General features: G+C 42.0%; 1 protein-coding gene across 1 annotated transcript; it reads right to left on the bottom strand.

Annotated features, from left to right (window-relative positions):
* Nucleotides 1–115: 115 nt before the first annotated feature.
* On the bottom strand, nt 116–22,534 carry LOC139191830 (pyrophosphate-energized vacuolar membrane proton pump-like). The gene is made up of 2 exons (XM_070812854.1): nt 22,034–22,534; nt 116–199 (listed from the first exon to the last, which is right to left on the bottom strand). The coding sequence occupies exons 1-2, from the start codon at nt 22,532–22,534 to the stop codon at nt 116–118; spliced, it is 585 nt and encodes a 194-aa protein (XP_070668955.1).
* Nucleotides 22,535–23,093: the final 559 nt, after the last annotated feature.

The raw sequence follows: 23,093 nt of genomic DNA, 5'->3' as shown, positions 1-23,093 counted from the left end.
TTTGTTGTGCAGGTCCCCAGAAAATACTGATTCCAGAAACGTCTCCTGCAGAGGACGAACCCGCTGCAAATTTTGCTCCCTGCGTTTCCTCCTTAAATGCTGCTAAAATTCTGGATCAAATGAAATCAATTTCTGCACTGTTGAACGGGTGCTGACCATGCACAGATTTCTGAAATCTGTACTGTTGTACTGTTGTAATCTGTAAAAATAAAATGAAACCGAAAATTAAATATACTTTTTTTATATGTATAAACAACAATAACTAATTGAAAATCTGATTCGTAGGGATTATTTTAAATAATCCCCAGCAACGGCGCCATTTTCTTGATAGGGATTTTTACTACTTATGTGAACGGGCTTAAATCTCCTATTTTACTTGCAAGAATCACAAGGTTATTGTAGTATAAACGGATTTCGCAAGGTCATCTCCACAGGGATTATTAAATAATTCGAACTAATCAGATTCCATTTAATTATTGTAAAGTAGAAATTGAAGTGATTGATTTTATAACCTAATTAAAATAAAAACGAATTTAATGAATTAAAATAAACAATCTGCAATATTAGGACTAGAGAGAAGAAAACAGTTTTGAGAAAATCAAATTAAGAAAGCACTAGGGTTCCACCATCACCTAGCAATCCTATGAATTTTTACCAATTACTTATGATCTACACATGCCACTTTGAAGGTTAGATTTTCCTAATTCATATTCTACTTGGAACCTCCAACATAAAACGTATATCTAACATGCAACCCGTCCGGACGTTCGGATCAAATCTAAACATGAAAGACTCATTATGCTTTATGAAAATCCTTTGAAAAACCATGCAATCCTTAAGACGTGATATTCATCCTAAGAGAAATTACAATTATTAATCACAAGAAGCCAGCGTCAATTTTAGGGAACCTTCCGACCAAAATTGCATCAAATTACTTTTCTAAAGATCCTAATGGTGATCAGGCATTACGACAATTAGATAGTTTTTATCCCGGTGATTAACAATTCAAAGTACGCATGCAATCAATCATAAGCAATTAAATAAAAATCATATATTCATGCTAAGGCTTAAGGCTTCGCCCTAGCAAAAGAAATTAGTTCCGCATATTCATAATTGAAATCATAGAAAATATCTTCAAGAAAAGGATTGAAAGCACCTTCAAGTAAAAAGTCTTCAAAACCCTAACAGTTCTCTGTCTCCCAAAATTGCATAAAAGAAAACGTCCCCTAAAACTGTAGATGGCCAAGTAATATATTTGCTAAGCCTCCACACAAACCCTAGCCAACTAAAATTAATAAAAACCCTAAATAAAAATAGTAAAATTCGTCTAAAATCTGAACAGCCACGTTTTGGCCCATAAGCTGCTCCAAAACTGGCCCAATATAGCTGGATTTAATGTTTGGAATATTCTAAACACTTTTCCAGAAGGCCACGAACCCATCCGAGGTCATCTTGGGCTCCAAAAACGTCATTTAAGCCCAAAAACGTCATTTTCCAGCACTGCGCGCTGCTTCTTTATTTCATCGCCAGAAAATAACCGCTTGGTGGAAAAATCCCAAATTTTGATACGATCAAGCTAAGTGACTCACGAACGTCCTCCAACTGGAATTACTTCAAAATTCGTCCATTTGGTCCTGTTTTGCTCCAGAGGAAGTCGAAAGTCCTATATTGAAAATACAATTCAAAGTATCAAAATTCTTCCAATATATTAACCAAAATATACTAAGATTAGGGTAAAATATATAATATAAAATCTACTCATCATCCTCCAAGAGCAGTATGAGAAGCTCTTTGAGACGCTCCATGAAACTATGCGTACTCAAACACGCGAGCTTGTTGCCCCTGTGGACATCAACCATCATCTGGGTGCCCCCCAACACGGAGGGTCACCTTCCTTCGACATGGGTATCCCTGATGAGGAGCGAGCTAATCATCAAAACATTGATCAACATGAGACTTCTCTCAACCCAGCTGCTTCGACTCGAAGCAGGAGAAGTGGAGGAAGACACCTCTTTGCAGAAGGGTTGGAAGGATCGAAAGCCGTTTATCGTAACTGCCGAGACTTCTTAAAGCAACGTCGAGAGAATTCCCTCCACATATGCTCGAAGATCAATGACCCAAGGGTTTCTGAAAGACTCGGTCCCCTCCTACGACCCAGGCTAGCTGCCAATCTAGGGAAGGAACGACATGTCCTAGAGGAACATGAAGGTACAAGGGACTCTGAGGTATTCCGACAGACTCGCCCTAGAAGTCAGTACTGTGAATCCAAGGAAAATCACATACCCTTGTTCAAACTTTCCTACTTTCAAGAGGCGATGGAGACTTACGAAAGAAAATCCCAGTGGTACATGACTCCACTCAAGACCCCCTTGTCCTATAGCTCATTGAGGAAGTAAACAAGTTGAAGGTCGAACGTTAGGTCGAGATACCTGACTGGAACTAACCCAAGCCTGGCCCTCTCACAAGGAGGATCCTCGACACCCCCTTCAAGCGAAGAAAAAACAAAAGCTTGGTTTACAACTCTATACTGGAAGGGAGGACCCAATTGAACACCTTAACCTCTTTGAGTCCACCATGGCATATCAGATGCACACCGACGAAGAGCGATGTCTTCTCTTCCCCTCCACCCTCTCTGGCGAAACTCTAAACTGGTATTGCCGTCTTCCACTTGAGACAGTAGACTCATTTGAGGAACTGAGGAAACTGTTTGTCTCTCAAGACATCATTCCAGACCGATCGCTTGCATTCTGTAAATGACTTGTACACTATTCGCCAGAAGCCGGACGAGTCACTACGAGAGTATGCTGGTCGTTTCAGCCATGAGTATTCTCGCTGCGCTGAGGCAGATGACAAGACCGCCCTCAAGGCCTCCACGGCAGGCCTACATGATTGTTTCTTCAAGTACATGATCAATGCCAACACTTGGAAGACTTACTCTGAGGTGATGGCATAGGTTTACAACCATGCCTCCGCCGAAGCAAGGACATATCAAGGGAAACCCCCCCACAACCACCCATTATCAGCAAGTAGGGAGTGGAAGCCAGATCCAACCAAATGAGAAGACCTCGACCTTCCAAATGGCAGTGATGCCTCCCCCTGCCTACTTAATACTTTGCCAAGTCAACAGATATCAATCTCAGGGCAAAAGGAAAGATTTCCATCCTTACCAGTCTCATTTTAGTAAAAGGAGTAAGGGACACTACCGTGATAACCAAGGGTATCACCATGATAATCCCCGAGCCCAAACAGTCAACACAGTGGGTTAAGCACGTGTCAAGACAGCCCATACCCCGAGGTATAAGGCATACACACCTTTGAATGCCACATGCGTGGCCATTTACCCCAATATAGCACACTTGATACCGAAGCCAAAGCCGAGGCACCCGAATTACAAGCCCACGAAGAACACGGACACGTTTTGCTGCTACCACGAGCATAATGGCCATGACGGCGAGAAGTGTATCACCCTTCGTGATCATATTGAAGCTTTGGCACGTGAAGGAAAAATTGATAAATTCCTCCTTCACCCTCCAAGGGGTAATCGTAACCAACGCCAGGTAAATGTGATATATTCCATAAATGGTGGCACATCCATATCTAAATCTTCCAACAGGGACATGAAAAATAGTGAACAAGCTTTAAGGTCTAGCCACCAAGTGTTTCACGTGGAAGACATCAAGGGAGGTAAGTATCAAAAGCCTAACTAGGATCCAATATGTTTCTACCCTAAGGAAGAAAGAGGTATCATCTACCCTCACAACGACCCACTGATCGTGGAAGCTCACATAGCCAACTTTGAAGTACGACGAATCCTGGTAGACATAGGGGCTTCGATCAATATCATGTTTGCTGAAGCTTTCAGGGCACTTAATGTAGCTGAACACTTGCTCGACCGCTCGATTTCCCCTCTGATAAGCTTCTCCGGTGATATCGTGCAACCTTTGGGGAGTATACACTTACCTTTCACCATTGGTACAGGCCTTTACACAGCTACCATTACCACTAACTTCCTGGTGGTTGATTGCCCAACGGCATACAATGTCATCTTCAGACGCACAGGCATCAATGATCTCAAGGCCATGGTATCCACACATATGTTGTTGATGAAATTTCCAACCCCCTATGGCAATGGTTACATCAGAGGAGACCAACTTAGTGCACGATCATGTTACAACACTTCGGTCAAGCAATAGCACCTGCCTGTGCCCAAGGAAACCCTTTCTATACATGACCAAGTCATAAAAACCAGCCCAGACGAAGCCAACTTGGATCTTCACGATAGTCAACCCGACGATCCTCGAGATGACTCTTTCACCCAGCAAGCACAACCCGCTGAAGAGTTAGAGAAAGTCTTTATCTCAAAAGATTATTCGGATCGCATGGTGAAGATTGGTACCACCTTGTCACCACCCATTCGGTTGGCATTGATCTCTTTTTTGCAAGAGAACATTGAGGTCTTCGCCTGGTCATATGAGGACATGCCAGGCATCTCTCCCGATATAATCTATCATCGCTTAAGTATTGACCCCAAGACCAAGCCAGTGAGACAAAAGCGAAGATCTTATGACGTTGAACGGTACGAGGCAATGAAGGTAGAAGTTGAAAAACTCAAAGGCATAGGCTTCGTCCGCAAAGTCAATTATCCAACTTGGGTAGCAAATGTTATCCTTGTTAAAAAGAATCCGACCAAGGAAAGTCTCCTATTCCAAAAGTTCTTGTGGAGAATGTGTGTCGATTACACCGACCTAAACAAAGGATGCCCGAAGGATAGCTTTCCTCTTCCTCTCATAGACAGACTCATAGACTCTATGGGAGGGTGTGAACTCCTGAGCTTTATGGATGCTTACTCAGGATACAACCAAATCCTTATGAACCCTCCGGACCAAGAACACACAGCCTTCACTACCGACATGGGACTATATTTCTATAAAGTCATGCCCTTCGACCTAAAGAATGCAGGAACGACTTATCAGAGACTGGTCAATTCAATGTTCGCCGAACAAATTGGGAAGAGCATGGAAGTTTACGTTGATGATATGCTAGTCAAGAGCAAACATGTTGACCAACACATCACCAATACATCTGAAACTTTCACCATTCTAAAGAGGTATCGAATGAGGTTGAACCCCAACAAATGTGCTTTCGACGTAGGCTCTGGCAAATTCTTAGGCTTCATGATAAGCCAACGAGGCATTGAGGCTAATCTCGAGAAGATCAAAGTAATCCTCGACATGAAGGAACCGGTAACTTCAAAAGACATCCAGAGTCTTACTGGCAAGGTGGCAGCCTTAACTAGGTTCATCTTTAAGGCCACCGATAGATGCGCTCCTTTCTTCAAAGCGCTTAAGAGAAGTAAGAAGTACATTACATGGATTGATGAATGTGCTGAGGCATTCAAGAACCTCAAAGACTACATGAGTAAAGCCCCTTTGCCCTCCAAACCTGAGGTCGATGACACTCTCATTATCTATCTGTCGGTATCGGCTTCAGCAGTAAGTTTCGTTCTCATTCGAAAGGATGGTAATGTCGAATGGCTTGTCTACTATGCTAGCAAGGCCTTATAAGATGCGGAGACACGATACTCCAACATTGAGAAATTGGCTCTAGCATTGGTCATGTCTGCCGAAAACTTTGCCCTTACTTCCAAGCACACTTCATCATCATGCTTACCAATCATCCTCTTCGACAGATACTCCAAAGTCCTGACACTTCCGGGTGAATGATCAAATGGGCGATAACATTGGGTGAGTTTGACATCTCCTACCAACCAAAACCAGCTGAGAAGCGCCGAGCAGTGGCAAACTTCATCGCCGACTTCACATATCCGGTTGACATTCTTTCTACGCCTAAAGAAGTGGTTTCATTACCCTCGGAAGCTCAGAAAATATAACCAACAGCCCTAGCATGGAGTCTATATGTTGATGGCTCGTCCAAACAACAGGGTTGTGGAGCAGGACTAGTCCTTACGACCCTTGACAAAGTGGTGATGGAGTATGCTATTCGTTTCAAATTCAAGGCGTCGAACAATGAGGCCGAATATGAAACCCTCATAGCAGGCTTACGTTTGGCCAAACACCTTAGGGTTAAACGAATGGATATCTTCAGTGACTCCCAATTGGTGGTTAACCAGGTCACCAACAACTTTGACGCTAAGGATAGCTCCATGGCAGTATATCTGGCACAAACACAATTGTTGCTCAAGCACTTCCACTACCAGATCACCCAAAATTCCTCCAGCGGTAAACAGTCATGCAGATGCTTTGGCTCGCCTCGCCTCAGTGGTGGAAGACAAGATTGGGAGAAAAATTTAGGTCGAATTGTTGGCAATACCAAGCACCATGGCTGCGAAAGTGTGCAACTTACAATAAGGAGATAGTTAGATTACCCCGATTTATAAATTCTTTGCTCATGACACCCTTCCAAATGACAAAGTCCAAGCTAAGCAGATTCGATACAAAGCTACCCGTTACTTGATCATTAATGACCAACTCTACAAGCGGGGTTTTAACCTACCATACCTAAGATGCCTTACGCCCGTAGAGGCGGAAATTGTCCTTCGGGAAATACATAAAGGAGTCTGCGGAGATCATGCTGGATCTCGATCCCTAGCACACAAGGCTTTTCACCAAGGATATTACTGGCCAACACTCCACCAAGACGCCATCAGAATATCCCGTTTATGTGATAAGTGTCAACACTACGCAACTAGTCATCACTCCCTTCCCAAGCCGCTCACTCCTATGATTAGCCCTTGGCCCTTGGCCCAATGGGGATTTGATTTGATCGGCCCAATGCTTGCAAGGAAGGGCAAGGTTCGCTATGCAATCGTTGCAGTTAACTACTTCACAAAGTGGGCCGAAGTAGAACCCTTGGCAACCATTACTGAGGCAAAAATAGAAGACTTCGTATGGAAGAACATCCTTTGCAGATTCGGCATGCCCAATGCGATAGTCACTGACAACGGGCGACAGTTCGACAACAATAAGTTCATGATGTTCTGCTCTAAGTTCAACATCAACTTATGTTTTGCCTCCCCAGCTCATCCCCAGTCTAATGGACAAGTTGAAGCCATCAACAAAATAATCAAGCGAACTTTGAAAACCAGCTTGGACAAGGCTAAAGGTTGTTGGCCAGAATTTGTACCACAAGTTCTTTGGTCATATCGCACTTCATATCGGACATCAACAGGAGAAACCTCATTCTCACTTGCCTTTGGTACAGAGGCAGTGATCCTAGTTGAGCTTGAGCAAGCAATGTTCTGAGTCCAGAACTACGTGCAAAGCGAAAATGACAAACAACTTACCCTCAACTTATATCTAGTCGAGGAACACAGAAACTAGGCTCACTTGAAGAATGTCGCCTACAAGCAGTGCCTCTTCAACTACTATGAGTCAAAGGTTAAACCTCGTTCTTTCAAAGTGGGGGACTGGGTATTGAAGAAAAGATTACTCTGTGACATAGCCCCGAGTGAAGGAACACTTAGTCCAAACTGGGATGGACCGTTTGAAGTTGTTGGCATCAGTCGCCCTGGCTCCTATAAGCTTAGAAGCTTCAATGGCAAGACCCTTGGCCATCCATGGAACGCTGATCACTTGAAGTACTATTACAGGTAATCTCATATTGTACAAGTGTTAAGCTTCAGCCGTTCGGCATCTTATGTAACGAAGACTATTTAGCATGAATTCAATAAAGAGGTGATTTAGACAACTTGATCATAATCCTCTTACATTCCTAGCAATGAAACACTCGGGTTCAAAGCTTCAACATGAATGCTTCCAACATGAAACAAAGTCTAAGTATATGTCAACAAGACTATATAAATAAATAAACAGCTTCACAGTATATTCGTTCAAGACTATACAAATAAATAAACAGCTTCACAGTATATTCGTTCAATCATACATTCCAACACATTCATACATAAGCCAACTGTGTTTTGAAAGGGTTCAACATATTTTGTGTCATTCGACACTTGCTACAATATGCCTAGACATCTTGCCCTTATTCTCACCAACCAGGTGAAGAAGGAACTCATCTTCATGCCACTAACCAGGTGATGAAATGTACAACCCGTACTCTCCTTCATGCCACCAATCAGGTGATGAAATGTGTAACCCGTACTCTAATATCATTTGGCAACTTGCCATTCATGCCACAACCCAGGTGATGAAATGTAGAACGGGTACTCTAATATCATTTGGCAACTTGCCACTCATGCCACCAACCAGGTGATGAAATGTACAACCCGTACTCTCCCTCATGCCACCAACCAGGTGATGAAATGTACAACTCGTACTCTAATATCATTTGGCAACTTGCCATTCATGCCACCAACTAGGGGAAGAAGGAACTCATCCTCGTGCCATCAACCAGGTGATGAAATGTGATGAAAGGTGATGAAGGAACTCACCTTCGTACCACTAACCAAGTGATAAAAGCAACTAACCATTCATTCCACCTACCAGAAGACGAGTGGTACAACTTGTACATGTGAACTCCTAGCATTCACAAATAATAAAAAACCCTCAAGCTTGACAACTCAACTAGGGGAGCACTTATGCCCAACAAGAGTTATAGTCACCAACAAAGCCTTATTGTAAGCCAACAACAACTTCAGTGCATGGCATACGAAGATCAAGCTATTCAGCCCTCGTGCATCTGCTTCAAACATTTCCCCTCTGTAACAATGCAAACACTACAACTCGTAGAAAGCTTCACACACTCTTGATCAAGACAGTGTGAAGCAAAATCAATTTATGGTGCCAACAAGAGCTTCATCAATGGAGGGCAACCACAATTCTCAAAAGATTCACACATTCTTGATCAAGACAACGTGAAGCAAAACCAATTTATGGTGCCAACAAGAGCTTCATCAAAGGAGGGCAACCACAATTCTCAAAAGCTTCACACATTCTTAATCAAGACAGTGTGAAGCAAAATCAATTTATGGTGCCAACAAAAGCTTCATCAATGGAGGGCAACCACAATTCTCAAAAGCTTCACACACTCTTGATCAAGACAGTGTGAAGCAAAATCAATTTATAGTGCCAACAAGAGCTTCTTCAAATGAGGGCAACAACAATTCTCAAAAGCTTCACACACTCTTGATCAAGACAGTGTGAAGCACAACCAATTTATGGTGCCAACAAGAGCTTCATCAAAGAAGGGCAACCACAATTCTCAAAAGCTTCACACACTCTTGAACAAAAGCTTCATCAATGCAGGGCAACCACAATTCTCAAAAGCTTCACACACTCTTGATCAAGACAGTGTGAAGCAAAATCAATTTATGGTGCCAACAAGAGCTTCATCAATGGAGGGCAACCACAATTCTCAAAAGCTTCACACATTCTTCATCAAAACAATGTGAAGAAAAACCAATTTATGGTGCCAACAGGAGCTTCATCAAAGGAGGGCAACCACAATTCTCAAAAGCTTCACACACTCTTGATCAAGACAGTGTGAAGCAAAACCAATTTATGGTGCCAACAAGAGCTTCATCAATGGAAGGCAACCACAATTCTCAAAAGCTTCACACACTCTTGATCAAGACAGTGTGAAGCAAAACCAATTTATGGTGCCAACAAGAGCTTTATCAATGGAAGGTAACCACAATTCTCAAAAGCTTCACACACTCTTGATCGAGACAATGTGAAGCAAAACCAATTTATGGTACCAACAAATGCTTCATCAAAGAAGTTCAGCCACAATTCTAAAAAGCTTCACACAGTCTTGATCAAGACAGTGTGAAGCAAAACCAATTTATGGTGCCAACAAAAGCTTCATCAATGGAGGGCAACTACAATTCTCAAACCTTCGAAGCAAATTTAAGACTGTTCGAAGCAAATTTAATTTATATGGTTCATGCAAACCTTCGACTACTACAAGGTGTGGCTTGCATCACAATCTCTTGCTCAACAATGTGGAAGCAAAATTTGTATATGTTGTCTTTCCCACCTTTTCAAAATTTGTATATGCTCAACAAAAGCTTCAACTCCAAAGCTTCACCAACAAAAGCTTCATCAATGAAGGACAACTACAAATTCTCAAAAGCTTCACACTATCTTGATCAAGATAGTGTGAAGGAAAATCAATTCATGGTACCCAACAAAAGCTTCACCCATAAAAGCTTCACCAACAAAAGCTTCAACTCCAAAGCTTCACCAACAAAAGCTTAATCAATAAAGGACAACTACAGATTCTCAAAAGCTTCACACTTTCTTGATCAAGATAGTGTGAAGCAAAATCAATTCATGGTACCCAACAAAAGCTTGAACTCCAAAGCTTGACCCACAAAAGCTTGACTTACAAAAACTTGACCCACAAAAGCTTCACCCATAAAAGCTTCACCTACAAAAGCTTGACCCACAAAAGCTTGACCCACAAAAGCTTAACCCACAAAAACTTGACCCACAAAAGCTTCACCCACAAAAGCTTCACCTACAAAAGTTTGACCCACAAAAGCTTCACCTACAAAAGTTTGACCCACAAAAGCTTCACCTACAAAATCTTGGCCCACAAAAGCTTCACCCACAAAAGCTTGACCTACAAAGCTTCAACATAAAAGCTTCATCTACAAAAGCTTCACACTATCTTGATCAAGATAGTGTGAAGCAAAATCAATTCATGGTGCCCAACAAAGCTTCAACCTCAAAGCTTCACCTACAAAGCTTCAACACCAAAGCTTCACCTACAAAGCTTTAAAATATATATGTGTATATATATTTCTTTTCGGAAATTTGAAAATTAAAAAATTCGGAAATTAAAAAATTAAAAAATTCGGAAATTCAAAAATTTGAAAATTTGAAAATTCGAAAAAAAAAAAATTGCCTAGGCCTCATCTTCTTTGGGCCTAACAACTTTCATAACAAATATGTATGAAGAAGGAGTTTTGGGCTATCACTTAGAAAGGAAGTGCCTCATTCGTTAACTCCCTTGACCGGAGACTTGGGGGACTCCTACCATATGCTACTGCACCTTGATACTCGGAAGTCTCACGACCACTCAGTGACTTGGATTTTTTAAGTCTCCAAACGAGAAGTTTTCCTCACTCGGGAACTTAAGGGAGCACTACCTTAACCTACATGCTTCACTCACAAAGCTTCAACATACAAGCTTCAACAAAAGAAAAAATTCAAAGAACTTAGTGAAGAAGGCCTTGGTGTATTTAACACAATACGTTGAAATGAAGCAAAGCTTGTTTATTGATATCTCTGATAAGTTACAAATATGTACATATACATGAATCAAAATAAAATAACAAGAGGGAGCCTTCACAAAGGTTGCTCAAAAGAAGTCTCAGCAGTCGGCAGAGCCTCAAAAAGAGGAGGCACCAGAGGGTGATTATTCGGAGCCTCAGTACGAGGCAGAGCCCCAGAAGAAGGAGACACCGAATGTTGACCATTTGGAGCTTCATTACGTAGTACAGCCCTAGAAGACAAAGGCAATAAATGCCTTTGGAACAAACCCACAAACCTTTGATGATCAAGTAGACCATCAGATTCCTGCAGCTCGTCGAGCTTCATTTTCATGTTTGTAGCATAGTCATGTGCGAGCCTGTGCAGCTATTTATTCCCATGCTTGAGCCCTTTAATCTCCTATTTGAGACTTATCACCTCAGCCGCCAATGATTCAACTTGGCGGGTTCGAGCAAATAGGCGTTGGGCCATATTAGACACAGAATCTGCACACTACACACTGAGAGCCAGAGAATCCTTAACAGCCAACTCATCAGACCGTTTGGAAAGTAATCTGTTATCTTTGGGAGTGAGAAGGTTCCTGGCCACCACCGCAGTGGTCATATCATTCTTCATCACAGAGTCCCTAACGGTAAGAGGACTAGTAGGGGAAAAGAAGGATGGGCACCATATGTTATCTTGAGAAGGCATGGCTGCCTCTTCACCAAAGTTTAAGTCAAAACGACGGTCAGATGGGCCAGACATTCTCAGAAATGATGAAGGAGAAATGAGGTGCAATAAATCTCTTAAGTAAGGGGAAAATTCCTACAAGCAATAACTCTCTGAATGTACTTCTTGCACACAATTGGTGCCCTTATAAAAGAAAGGGCAACAAGGCAGTTGGTTCAAAAATCGAAGAGGCACCACTCTCTGGATTCCAAAGAGGCACCACTTTCCACATGTAATATCAGCTCCTCGGGTACCACAAATAACTTTGCCAAATATCTCTGACAAAGTTTAGACACATAAATTTTGAAGGTCCAGCTACCCTACTATTACCCACAAGGGTAAAGGAACAGTATCACTGCTTGATAACTAGAAAGTCCCAATGAGTGTCAACCTCCATGCTTCGTGGCAAGGCAGACTGGCAAAAATGCCCAACCTTTACTCACATTCTAGAAAACACTCCCAGCAAGATTGATTGCTCAAAAATCGAAGAGGCACAGCTCTCCGAATCTCGAAAGCCAGAGTTCCAACAGGATTACATGCTCAAAAATCGAAGAGGAACCGCCCTTCGAATCTCGAGAGCCAGACCACCAACATGATTACTTTATCAAAAATCGAAGAGACACTATTCTCCGAATCTCGAGAGCCAGATTTCTAACATGATTACTTTCTCAAAAATCGAAGAGACACTGCTCTCTGAATCTCAAGAGTCAGACTCCCTACAGGATTACTTTATCAAAAATCGAAGAGACACTGTTCTCCGAATCTCGAGAGCTAGACTCCCAACACGATTACTTTCTCAAAAATCGAAGAGACACTGCTCTTCGAATCTCAAGAGCCAGACTCCCTACATGATTACTTTATCAAAAATCAAAGAGACACTGCTTTCCAAATCTCGAGAGCCAGACTCCCAACAAGATTATTTTCTCAAAAATCGAAGAGACACTGCTCTATGAATCTCAAGAGTCAGACTCCTAATAGGATTGCTTTCTCAAAAATTGAAGAGGCACCACTCTCCGAATCTCGAGAGCCAGACTCCCAACAGGATTACGTGCTAAAAAATCGAAGAAGCATCGCCTTCCGAATCTCGAGAGCCAGACTCCCAACTAAGAACTTTCTCAAAAATCGAAGAGACACTGCTCTCCGAATCTCAAGAGTTAGACTCCCAACAGGGTCGCTTTCTCAAAAATCGAAGAGGCACCATTCTCTGAATCTCGAGAGCCAGATCCCCGACATGATTGCTTGTTTGAAAACCAAAGAGGCACAGCTCTCCGAACTTCAAGATCCAGATTTCTTTGGATAAAGCTTGTCTGTAATCTTCACACGCAACATCAGCTTTCCAGATACCACAGACCACTTTTTCAAAGTGCTCTGACAAAGTTAAAACACGTGAAGCTTGCAGCTCCCACTACATTGCTATGACCAATAAGGGTAAAGGAATAGCACTACTACTTGTTGTTAAGGAGACTTTTATATATATCGACCTCCATCCTCCACAGCCAGGCAAACCTGCAAATAAAAAAAAAGCTCAACTTTTCTTCACATCCGAGAGGGCACTCTCAGCAGAGTCTCTCGAAATACTCAGCTTCTTTTCCTCCCAATAATACCTCTGCAAACAAGCCACACCAGAGCAAGAGTATCTCATATCATCAGGGTTAAAAGCAAGAGTATCCCATATCATGCTTTTTCCCTGTCTTTTCCTTTGGCCTTATTCTTACCTGCAAGACAATGAGAAAGAGAGCAATCAGTCAGCACTTGGAATCAAGCTTCCAGTTAAGAACTGACTGCCTGGAACCCCTTGCCTGATTACTTACCTGGCATTACTCTCGAGTACTCATCTTTAACATCTTATGCTTCCACAGAAGATACCACATCTGCCTGGGGAACAGATAGGGCAAGTGAGAATGATACAAGGAAGCATGTGGAGACAAGCGTAACAGAACACGTGCCGATACATCCACTACTTTGTCAACAACAAAAGTATCCCATATCATCAGGGTCGAACATACTCTAGATTTGATGGACTTGTTTTGACCCTCAAATTCTTAAGTCGGCCTTATACTCTGGAGGAAACCAGAAAACCCTCCAGCCTAGTTCAAGAATAAGCCTATGGAAAGTTACTTTTTTCAAAAGCAAAAGTATCTCATATCATATCTTCTCCATTTGCTTGTTCTTATCCTTGGTGCTATTTACGACACAAGGAGAAGGAGAACAATCAACCGGAAGCCGAAATCGAACCTCCGATCCAGGTTGCTTGCTTAGAAGTCTGATTGCTTACCTTGTATGTTACCTCATTCGGCAAATCTCCTAGCTCGGCGACTTGGGGGACTCATACTATAGGGTTCGTATCGCACTTGACCAAGCCCGAAACTACAAGTAAGCTTCAATTGAAATTGATACATTACCTTGTGCATCTTCATCGGTTAAAGATACCACCCCTGGATGGAGGAAAAGTACTTCCAAAGAAGATGCCACATTTACATATAGACAGATAAGGCAAGTGAAAATGATACCACACTTCGGTACTTAGAAGTTTCGTGATTACTCAATGGCTTGGATCTTGCAAGTCCCCAACCGAGGAGCTTCCCTCACTTGGGAACTTAGGGGAGCACTGTTTGTACCATACTTGACCAATCTCGAAACTACTGAGCACCAGTCAACGCTATACCGTCAAGGACCTAGAAGAGTTTCCCTCCAACCAGGAGGCTAATCACAGCATGACACGTGTCGACATCAGAAGCCAATCATAGCGCGACACGTGTTAACATCAGAAGCCAATCACAACACAACACGTGTCAATGTCAGAATGAAACTAGAAACTCTCTTCTATAAATAGAGATCATTCTCTCACAATATTTCCTAATGTCATTTGTACTAAATCATTCACTTGTACTTACTAAAGGAGAACTTGAACCTATGTACTTGTGTAAACCCTTCACAATTAATGAGAACTCCTCTACTCCGTGGACATAGCCAATCTGGGTGAACCACGTACATCTTGTGTTTGCTTCCCTGTCCCTATCCATTTACTTACTTATCCACACTAGTGACCGGAGCAATCTAGCGAAGATCACAAACTTAACACTTTCTGTTGTACCATAGTCTTTGCTGATTTTGTGCATCAACACATGTTGTGTAACATAAGCTTTAAACCAACAACAAATATATATATTTTAGATGAAGAGGAACACATAGAAGATTATCATGGCCCTGTTGTTCTTAGACCTTTGTTCCCACGAAGAAAAACTTTCTCTCTCCACTTCTCACGTGACTGACTCCCCATTTTTCTTTTTTTTTAATTGTTGTCTAATCAGGTTGTGCCACCTAACATTTAATTAATAAATTGATGGTGTATTACTCAACAAATACTTTTTATACAATATGTTGGACACCATTATTTTTATTAATTCACTATAAATTTATACGATATCTAAAAAATATTTCGTAAAGTGCTACGAACATGTAATCACTTGAACTTTCATCTCATAACATCAAATTCACTAAAATGTTAAAGCAAAATTTTTGATATTTTTATATGTTATATGTTAAACAATAAACCTAAAATAGTAAATTTAAATTCTCAATACAAGTATGTTTTTTTCTCAACACAAGTATAGTTTTTTTTTTAAGTGTAAACATATACTATTTATATGATATAATAAATTAAAGGGTAAATTACACAGTAGCCCCTCAGGTTTTGAGGTCTATTACAACTCCATACAACAACTTTAAAACATTTCACTTTCATACCTCAAGTACTATTTTATTTCAATATAATACATCCGTTAGATTTTCCATCCATTAATTTGTTAAATGCTGACGTGGTTGCCACATTTGTGCCACGTGGCTGCCAAATGTCTGCCACGTGGCAAAAAAATAATTTTTTATTATTTATTTTTTCTTTTCTTCCCTCTTCTTTTTCTTCTTCTTTGTCGCTGGGGTTGGGGGGGGTTAGGGACGATTTTTTTTTTCTTTTCTTCCTCCCTCTTCTTCTTCTTCTTCTTCCTATTCTTTTTCTTTTTCTTCCTCTTCTTCTTCTTCTTTGTCGCTGGGGTTGGGGGGGGGGGGGGGGGTGGGGTTAGGGACAATATTTTTTTTCCTTTCTTCCTCCCTTTTCTTCTTCTTCTTCTTCTTCTTCTTCTTCTTCTTCTTCTTCTTTGTTGTTGGGGTTGGGGGGGTTTCAGACAAATATTTTTTTTTCTTTTCTTCCTCCCTCTTCTTCTTCTTCTTCTTTTTCTTCTTCTTCCTCTTCTTCTTCTTCTTTGTCGCTGGGGTTGGGCGGGGTTAGGGACAAATTTTTTTTTTCTTTTCTTTCTCCCTCTTCTTCTTCTTCTGGGTCGTTGGGTGGGGGGGGAGAGACTTTTTTTTTCTTTTCTTCCTCCTCCTTCTTCTTCTTCTTCCTCTTCTTCTTCTTTTCTTTTGTGTCGCTGGGGTTGGGGAGGGGGGGCTAGGGACAAATTTTTGTTTTTCTTTTCTTCCTCCCTCTTCTTCTTCTTCTGGGTCGCTGGGTGGGGGGGGGAGGGACAAATTTTTTTTTCTTTTCTTCCTCCCTCTTCTTCTTCTTCTTCTTCTTCTTCTTCTTCTTCTTTTGGGTCGCTGGGGGGGGGGAAGGACAATTTTTTTCTTTTTCTTTCTTCCTCCCTATTCTTCTTCTTCTTGTAGACTTGGGTTTTTTTTTTTTTTTTTTTTTTTTGAGAAAATTCAGGTTTAAAAAAAATTAAAAAAATATTTTATTTGCCACGTGGCAGACATTTGGCAGCCACGTGGCACAAATGTGGTAGCCATGTCAGCATTTAACGGATTAATGGATGGAAAATCTAACGGATGTATTATATTGAAATAAAATAGTACTTGAGGTATGAAAGTGAAATGTTTTAAAGTTGTTGTATGAAGTTGAAATGGACCCCAAACCTGAGGTATGAAAGTGTAATTTACCTTAAATTAAATTAAATTTGCCTATTCCGCTTAGACCCGTCTAGGTGCATAGGTGTGAGACCCCAATTTGCCGCCTAACTAGCACCTAACGTACCTTGATTAGGACTACCCGATGTTAGAATCTTGGATCTCACCACTGGTAGAAGGTGAATGTAGCTAACATTCCTTTAAAATCTTACTCCTAGTCCTTGCTCTTTCCACTAGACTTGCACTGAAGCTATCTCCAACCGAAATGGCTAACACATGGCCTCCCCATCTAGAATTATAGGCCTGCAAAATAGAATCTTTAAACAAACAGTATCAAGTCATACTCATATACTATCTTCAACCGAAAAAGCAAAACATAGTCTTCTGGATAATTTATTAGTTTTAAGTTTATACCTTAAATTTGTTGGTTAATTTAATTAAACTATTGTTGAACGTTTTCAAATCTAGCCGTTGAATTTTAATTAATTATTGCAACGGGTGTGGCTACATTTGGCTAGCCTGATACCCTATTGGCTGAATAATGACTTGATAAATTCCATAAAATTATAGATTAGCCATCGATTAGGAATTAATTTTTAGGCTAAGGTCAATTTTTGGCTTTTGATTTTTTTTAACTCTCTCTATTAGACATAGGGCTGTTTTGGTATGGGATACCAAACCGAAAACCATGTTCCTGTGAACACGGAAAATTCCTGAAACGAAAGAGACAAGAACAACGTGCACAAACAAAATATTTGTATTTTGATGATTTTGGGTTACAATCTCTCTCTAATTTGATCATCTGATTCGATCTCCGTAAGGTGTTGATTTATGGATGTTTCGTTGATCCAAAGGCCGTCGGGGCTTGATCTTGGATGAACTGTTTGGAAGTTTCTTCAAAGGGCCGTGGGCTTGATCTTTGAAGGTGGATTTGAGCGGATCTTCAAGGAGCCGTTGGGGCTTGATCTTGAGGATGAATGTTTCTTCAAGGGCCAGGTGTTGACACGTGTCCTATTTGATAACTTTTCCAACTCATTTCAATTTTCGTTGAGTCACACGCTACGTGTAAAATTTATGTAATACATGAGCGTTGACACTTTGATTTATCGGTCAACATTTATTTACCGAAATTTCGATGTCTACAAATGCCCCCACTTCAAGGCACGTCGTATACATGTGCTTGTCACGTGTAGGAGATGCGTTTTGAAGTCCCTTACTGTAGATGTCGATCCAAGGGCCGTCGAGGCTTGAATCTTGAATTGGGCTGGAGATTTCTTCAAGGGCCGTTGAGGATTGATCTTGAATTGGGCTTGAGATTTCTTCAAGGGCCATTGAGGCTTGTTTTTGAACTTTCGTTTGAAATTTCTTCAAGGGCCGTTGAGGCTTGTTCTTGAACTTTTATTTGAAATTTCTTCAAGGGCCGTCGAGGCTTGATCTTGAAGGTTGAAATTGGACCACAAGGAGCTTCATGTGGTAGATGATCTTTGGCTTTGGTAGTGGGTGAATCGACACGTATTTTGTTGCGCTTTGTTGACTTTCCACAGCTTTGATCTTGAACTGGGTTGAAGGATTTTCTAGATTCCTCCAATTGTTGATTTTCCACAGCTTATTCTTAAACTAGGTTTTGATTCAAGGGTGGTAGACACTTAATCTTGAATCGGACTTGTGATTTCTTCCAGGGCCGTCGAGGCTTGATTTTGAATTTGGCTGGAAGCTTCTTCAAGGGCCGTTGAGGCTTGATTCTTGAAGGCTGACTCGAACACACGGCAAGCAGGCACGAGGTGAAGGTGACGACTTGTTGCTTTGTTCAATCTTTCTAATTCACACCTGAGTAGTTTGGTCAACGGTATGATCTTCGAGATTGATGGGCTCTTCTTCCAATTGGTGACTTGGTCTTTAAGGATTTGATTCAAGGGTGTTGAATCGGCACGTGCAGCCCACCACGCCTAGTAAGTCGACCCAAGAATTTGAGGGTCAAAACGAGTTCACCGTCCTCGGGCAGATGCGGCATCTTCTCGAGTTCTTCATCTCAGACTCTTTCTGCTGAGTTGACTGCGCATGCTGCATTCTTCTCTGCTTGTTTCTTTAGGCAGATGTGGCAGCTTCTCGAGTTCCTCAGTTCGGACTTCTTCTGCTGAGTTGATCGTGCAGACCGCATTCTTCTCTGCTTGTTCCTTCTGCACATTGTCTCCACATGCTGCAAGGTATCATTTTCACTTGCCTTATCTGTCCTCCAAGCAGATGTGGCAGTTTCTTTGAAAGTACAGCAGCAGTGGGAAACGAGTACTCGAGAGCAGTGCTAGGTAGGCAATCAGGGAAGGGTTCCAAGCAGTCGGTTCCTTACCCGAGTTTGAGTGGAAGTTCCGGCATATTGTTTTCTTTATCCTTGTCTTTGTAGGTAAGAACAAGGACAAAGGAAATGACAGGTAGAACGCATGATATGAGATACTCTTGCTTTCTACCCTGGTGATATGAGATACTTTTGCTTTGGAGTCATTGGCTTGTAGAGGTACCCCAAGGAATAAGGAACGCTGAATGACTCGAAAGGTTTCGTTGGGAAAGCATTTTTGGAGATGAAGAAAGGCTCTGTATGTCTGCCTTGCTATGGAAGGTGAAGGTGGACAGTTATAGGAGGTCCCTTAATACCTGTAGAGGTACTATTCTTTCACTCGTGTCGGCAACTAACGCGTGATTGAACAGTAAACTTCACGTGCTTTCTCCTTCACCGAAAATCTTCGACAAATTGCCCGTGATTTGCGCAAAGTTGAGTGTGCATATGATAGGTGATGACGCGGTTGAAAAAGACTGGCGCTTCTTCGATAACTGGGATCGGCGCTTCGATAAATTACCCGTGATTTCCGCAAAGCTGAGTTTGCGTGTGATGGGTGCTAACGTGGCTGAAAAAGACTGGCGCCTCTTCGATATCTGGGATCGGCGCTTCAACAAATTGCCCGTGATTTTCGCAAAGCTGAGTTTGCGTGTGACGGGTGCCGACGCGTCTGGAAAAGCAAGATGCTTCTCCGATTTCTGAGCTTGCCTCTTCGATCTCTGAAATCCCGTCGAGTGCTGATTTTTTATAGAGGCACGCTGTTCGTTTCAGAGCACACTTGAATTTTACTTGTGAAAACTCCCTTCTTGTACTTCTAAGATCTTGATTCGTCCGACCTCTTCTTTCTTCAACACTTTGAAAATGTCAGGACCCTCCGATCGTCGTTTTGACTTGAATCTTGGTGAAGAGGCAGTCCCGCCTTCTCCAGACAACATATGGCGCCCATCCTTCATATCCCCTACTGGTCCTCTTACCGTTGGGGATTCGGTGGTGAAGAATGATATGACCGCTGCGGTGGTGGCCCGAAACCTTGTCACTCCCAGAGATAACAGACTACTTTCCAAACGGTCTGATGAGTTAGCTGTTAAGGATTCTCTGGCTCTCAGTGTGCAGCGTGCAGGTTCTGTGTCTAATATGGCCCAACGCCTATTTGCTCGAACCCGTCAAGTTGAATCATTGGCGGCGGAAGTGATGAGTCTCAAACAAGAGATTAGAGGGCTCAAGCATGAGAATAAACAGTTGCATAAGCTCGCACATAGCTATGCGACAAACATGAAGAGGAAGATTGACCAGATGCAAGAATCTGATGGTCAGATTTTACTTGATCATCAAAGGTTTGTGGGTTTGTTCCAGCAGCATTTGCCTTCGTCTTCTGGGGCTGTACCGCGTAATGAAGCCTCAGATGATCAACTTTCGGTGCCTCCTCCTCCTGGGGTTCTGCCTAGTACTGAGGCTCTGAATAACCACCCTCTTGTGCCTCTCCGACCTGGGGCTCCGCCGAGTACTGAGGCGCCACCTGATCAATAAAGGCTTTTGTTTGTTTGCACTTTTTTTTTTTTTTTTTTGGCATGTAAATGTTCCCTCTGTAATTTTCCAGCAAAATCAATGAAATGGACTTTATTTCTCTCAATGCGTTTTTTTTTTTTTTTTTTTTTTTTTTTGCTATATACATACATATATTATGTATGTATATATATATATATGTATGTATGTATATTTTTTCACGTGGACTGATCCACCATTCCAAAACCCTTCCCTTTTGCATGGTGCTAGCCACCAAGAATCCACCTTTTCTCTTTTTTTTATTTTTTTTATTATTTTATTATTTTTTATTATTATTTTTATTTTATATATATATATATATATATTTTTTTTTTTTCGCTTTCACATGGTGCTGATCCACCATTCCCCTTTTCTTTTCTTTTTTCACATGGTGCCAGCACCACTTTGCTCCACCATCCCTTTTTTTTTTTTTTAATATGTTTTTTCTGTATAAATTTGGGTGGTGGGTAGAGGAATTTGCAGGGAGCGGACGAAGACGGACGGAGAGCTGGAGTTTGAGGAAGCGCTTCTCGGCCGGCTAGTCGTTTGACAGCGGTCTTTGAAGTTGTTGGCAGTTGCGAGGCAAGAGACGGAGGAGGTCTTTGGGGAAGATGCGCCGTGGTCGGGAGGCTTGCGATCGAGGAAGAGGCAAAGTGTGCCGGAGGTGGAAGAGGGTCACGGCGGAGAAGAGCTGCTGGTGGCAGAAGATAAGGCAATCGCCAGCCAATTCTTTGGTCGAACTGCTAGTTGGAAGAGACGATGCTTCTGGAAGTAGAGGCGCCGTCGGATGTGGTTCTTGTGCACTCTTGTTCTCTTCACCCGTGGATACGCCTGTTAGGCTTTACAGAGACTGATCAAGCTCCCAACACGTCATCACTGCTTCCATTGCTTGAACTCGGACATGTTGTTGCAGTTTTCTTCGAATGAATGAAGCAGATGAAGGTCTTGCTTATCCATGACTCCAACATCCCCATTGGCTCACCTGATTTCCAATTCAGAGCCATCCCAGACGGCCTTCCAGATTCAGATACATATATTACCCAAGATGTCTCATTGCTTTGTGATTCAGTCAGAAAACAAAATTTCTTGGCTCCCTTCCATGTACTACTCATAAAACTCAACGGTGATGCCCACAGGACTGATGAGGAGAGGATACAACATAGGGGTGAACTCATGGTTGATTCCAAATGAGGAAATGGAAGCAACAACCAAAGTAGCATAAGATGATTCGGCATATGAGCCAAAGAGATCAGATCCCATACCAGCAATATCCCCAACATTGTCACCAACGTTGTCAGCAATCACAGCTGGGTTTCTTGGGTCATCTTTAGGAATGTTTTTTTTTCAACCTTCCTACCAGGTCAGCCCCAACATCAGCAGCCTTGGTATAGATACCACCACCGACTCTCCCGAAGAGAGCCATAGATGATCCACCAAGACCATAGCCAGTAATGGACTCAAAAAGTCCTTCCCAGTCATCACCATAGTACATCTTAAAGAGATTGATAGTAATGAAAAGTACTAAAAGACCATTTGTTGCAAGGAGGAAACCCATAACTGCACCAGACCTAAATGCAGTAATAAAGGCCTTCCCAACACCTTTTCTAGCCTCCAATGTTGTCCTAGCATTGGCATAAGTGGCAATTTTCATGCCAAGAAAACCAGACAGGACAGAGGTTATACCACCAAGTACAAAAGCTACAGTGCTAAAAATTGCAGTTGCAAGTGTTGGCTTGCAGGTCTTTGCGGCATCATAGGTGCAGGGCCGGCTCTTTGTGCTGAAGCCCTCCACAGACCCGAGGAAGAGGAAGATCAGGATTGCAAATACAACCATGAAGACCCCAACATACTGGTACATAGTGAAAAGAAAGGATGTAGAACCTTCAGAGATAGTGTTCTGTATCTCAGCACACTTAACGACGACGTTCTAGTTATTCATGCCTTCCTCTTCCTCAATTAGGTAGTCATTGTAGCCGTTTTTGCCATTGTTGGGGATAAGGGTGTACTGCCAACATGGAGAGGATCATGAGGTCACGGCGTTGAAGGACAGCAGCATGAGCTCATACTTGTCGAGTAAGAAGACGATGGAGATTAACCTGGACAATGGAATCATGGAGGAGCTGGTTTTCGCCATTGCTCGGACCTGGGTACTCAACTCCTTGCCGACTTCTTGAAAAGATACCTGATTCTGGGATTCGCAAGATGATACTTCATATGATTCAGTTGGAACCAGAGCTGCGACTTTCTGCTGATAGCTACCTACAGGAGCTTCTTCAACAATATAATGCAATAATTGCTCCACCTGGTCTCTATCTCGTAAAAAAAATTAATGAGACGAGTGTTTTAAGGCTTTGCATTCTTGGATGATCTCTTTTTCGTCCAGAAGCTCCTCTAATGTAAAATTTTCCTTGTCTAGC

Source organism: Malus domestica, chromosome 15 (assembly GCF_042453785.1).
Source record: "Malus domestica chromosome 15, GDT2T_hap1".
Lineage (NCBI taxonomy): Eukaryota > Viridiplantae > Streptophyta > Magnoliopsida > Rosales > Rosaceae > Malus > Malus domestica.
The sequence above is the reverse complement of the archived record's forward strand: the minus strand, read 5'-3'. Positions and strand labels throughout refer to the sequence as shown.

What these genes read in the sequence shown, in the direction of transcription:
- LOC139191830 (XM_070812854.1), bottom strand. Translation starts at nt 22,534, where the DNA reads ATGTACCAGTATGTTGGGGTCTTCATGGTTGTATTTGCAATCCTGATC. An exon ending in CTGATGTTGGGGCTGACCTG is followed by an intron (nt 200 to 22,033) that starts GTAGGAAGGTTG and finishes TTATTTTTACAG; the next exon opens with ATTACAACAGTACAACAGTA.